Raw genomic sequence first — 3,272 nt, 5'->3', positions numbered from 1 at the left:
TCACAGTGGTATTCTTCCTTAAATATATTCTGTCATTTCTCATATCAATGTAATTTAAGAACTTCTAATTGGCTGCTATCTACTACATTAAAAAATTGTAGTAACATTATGTGTACAATTTGTATTTCGTATAGACACTTGTTGGAACTTTTATTTAATCCTTACTTTTAACATCATCAATTAGAAAAAATATAATTTAACACTTTATTACAGTAATAGTGATAACAGAGAGCGATGGCAGTTTCAGTTTAGTTCCTCTAATATTTGATTTCTTTCCTTATGGTGTGATCAATATAAATTCCATAGAATACTTATTTAAATACCGCTAAAATTAAAATTAATGATTTATAAAAATACGGTTTGTCTTACAAGAAATTCGTGCAAAGTACTAAATCTTTATAAAACGTGCATTTAATATCAGACATTTTCCTTCTACGTTTTTTGTGGGAGAACTTATAAATATTGAGCCATAAATGGCAGTGTCACTTCAGAAACCAAAATAAGTTCGCAAATTCATAAATCCATAGAAATTTGCATTAATATACTTGACGCCCTGACATAGGATATCAACTATCATCAATGTTATGAACGAAATAACATTTTCAAATATTTTAAAGCAATTCAGTAATAGAATTCGTAATTATAATTCCTTCGCATAATTTGCTGTAATACCCGTCGCAAAATTTGATATATTTTTATCCATATTTATATCTTCAAGCTAGAATAAAATTATATCTGCGGTGTACAAAATGTATACAAAAAATAAATGTGCGTAGAATACGAGTATGCACAAAGAAACAAATTGAAATCGATGCAAAATTAACTTACACATGATGTACTGCTAAGTATATCGTCCATATCTTCAATTTCTTCGCTTATATCCTCGCTATGAGCACTGGAAACTTTTTCGTGCTTTTTAGTTTCTAGCTTTATTGGACTATCCATTTTTGTAGGATCCTTGGTAGGACTTTGATCATAAGCACTACCAGATGCTGATGATACAAAATCTTCCTCGTAATTATCTGTTCCGTCAGTTCCTATAATCGTTAGATTTACAATACGAAGATCAGAAAGAATGTATTATAAAAGTATGCGTTAACGTACCAAGCCCAATATCCATCAGTTCCTTCAAATCATTGATATCAGTTGTTTTACCATTAAGCGGCGGGAGATCACTAAGTATAGATTGTGATTTTTTATCTAAAGGTGGTAAATCTTCTAAAAAAGTTTGAGTATTACGTATATCATTAATATTCTCTCTTTTACCGTCAACAATAATTTCATCAAAGTATACAGTTTTCCCATAATTGTTACCAGCGCTAACTGGCTTTTTGTTTTGTACATTATTCGCTATATGTAATTCCAAACTATTTATATTATTTTGCACGCTTATATCATTTTGATTTGTTTGCATTTCTGTAACTATAGATTCGTCAAACTTAATTAAAGGCTCGGTTTTATTTAGTAAATTTGTTTGGATGGGTGTATCTATCTCAGTCTCTTTTGTTGTATAGTTCATCACTTTACTTGTGCCATTTGGACTTGTAGGGAGTGTATCAAAATTCATACTATTGTTCCCCTTGCTATCAATTCCATTATTCTTTTTATTGTAATCCGAAGTCGTATTATTCCTGAGAGGATCATTTTGTTTTTCGCAATTCAATTCATTCGTTGAAATATGAACAGACGCGTCCTTATCTTTTCTATCTGTTACCGTCACATTTATCGGTAGTTTTGGACTCTGTTGCGAGGAACTTTCTAATTTATCTGACATATCATTATCATTCGACAACGATGTTGTCTCAATATTTAATACTTTTGGGATGGAAATTTCAAATGTTGTGTTAGCAGCATTTGTTGTTGGTTCGTCAGTTTTACTAACATTTCTGTCAATTTCATTCTATAAAAAAATTACGTACNGTTGTTGGTTCGTCAGTTTTACTAACATTTCTGTCAATTTCATTCTATAAAAAAATTACGTACATACATAACTAATAAAGATGTATAAATAATAAATGTTGAAAATATTCGATAATAATCAATGGTGACTCATGGAGCATACACGACACTACATAAATATGTAATCATAAACTTATGTATTGTACATCTATGATACTGTCAATAATATGTTATAAATGATCTCATTGTAGATACCTTTTGTGTATTATTAAAGGCACTGTTCATACTGTTTTTTAATATTTCTCCAAGCAATGGTTCGTTGGATTCAATACCTAATTCTTCGCATAATTTATTTCTCCCAACATAATTATATTCCTTCCCAAAGTAAGTTTCGGGATCATATACTGATATTGTATAATCAAGACCAAAATATTCTAGGAACTCCCTAACCAAGGAAAACAATAATTTTCCTTCTGAATTAGCCAGGTACTGCTTTACAGTTTTATTTAGAAGTGGTTCCGGATTCTGAAATATTTATTCCATTCATTCAGAACTTCATTAATAATGGACAAGCTCAAGGGATAATGCCAATCATATACCATACTTATAGAAATCAATATTTTTTTCATTTTTGTACATACTTTTCGAGATACTCTTATACAGAATTAAAACATTTCTTTTTCTGATAAAAAATGGATAAAAAATCTTTCTGGCCTCGAAACATTATCTGTGACATAAGGATTTTTTAACGAGCTCTAATATTGCTGTTTTTTAATGAACATATAAAAAAAATTTGTCATTATACTTCAAACTACGTACAATAAAGATTTTTAAATATATTTTGTATTACATTCACTACATTATCATAAAAAATTATTAAAAGGAGGCTATTTTTCTGAGTGCTAGAATGGCATTATCTCTTAACATTATATTACATTCTCTTAGTACGAGGTGTGGTCGAGGAATATAAAAAGTATTCATGCAAAACACATGTAAATAGGAGTCTTTTAAAATTCTATGCTACTGAATACTTTGACATACCATTACAGATTCTTGTTCTTCTAAAGCTAAGAACACACTTGCCCTGAGTTCTGCCTATAACATTACAAAGTTGTATGTTATAAATGATATTACGAACGGAATTAAAATTTATAAAGAAAGCCTGCGTAACCTGTGTACACGACGTGACTTTTAAAAAGTTTATTTTACATACCCGCACTTTTGCAAGAACACCATTGTTTTCAAGGGTTTGCACCACCAAATCCCGTAATTCTGTATCCTCCTCCATAGAAATGTTTCCGTCTATCATGATATTATAAATAAAAATTATTCTCACAAACACTCAAGAAATGTAAATATTTACGCTTTCCATC

At 29.8% G+C, this 3,272-nt stretch overlaps 1 protein-coding gene across 1 annotated transcript; it reads right to left on the bottom strand.

The window, feature by feature from the left end:
* Positions 1-7: 7 nt before the first annotated feature.
* LOC108625467 (dual specificity mitogen-activated protein kinase kinase 1-like) lies at positions 8-3,264 on the bottom strand. The gene is made up of 6 exons (XM_018025518.2): positions 3,113-3,264; positions 2,941-2,994; positions 2,155-2,424; positions 1,105-1,900; positions 829-1,037; positions 8-718 (listed from the first exon to the last, which is right to left on the bottom strand). The coding sequence occupies exons 1-6, from the start codon at positions 3,206-3,208 to the stop codon at positions 641-643; spliced, it is 1,503 nt and encodes a 500-aa protein (XP_017881007.1). The 5' UTR covers positions 3,209-3,264; the 3' UTR covers positions 8-640.
* Between the last annotated feature and the right edge of the window lie 8 nt (positions 3,265-3,272).

Source organism: Ceratina calcarata, unplaced genomic scaffold (assembly GCF_001652005.2).
Source record: "Ceratina calcarata isolate Rehan_Ccalc_2016 unplaced genomic scaffold, ASM165200v1 scaffold3575, whole genome shotgun sequence".
Taxonomy (NCBI): domain Eukaryota; kingdom Metazoa; phylum Arthropoda; class Insecta; order Hymenoptera; family Apidae; genus Ceratina; species Ceratina calcarata.
The sequence above is the reverse complement of the archived record's forward strand: the minus strand, read 5'-3'. Positions and strand labels throughout refer to the sequence as shown.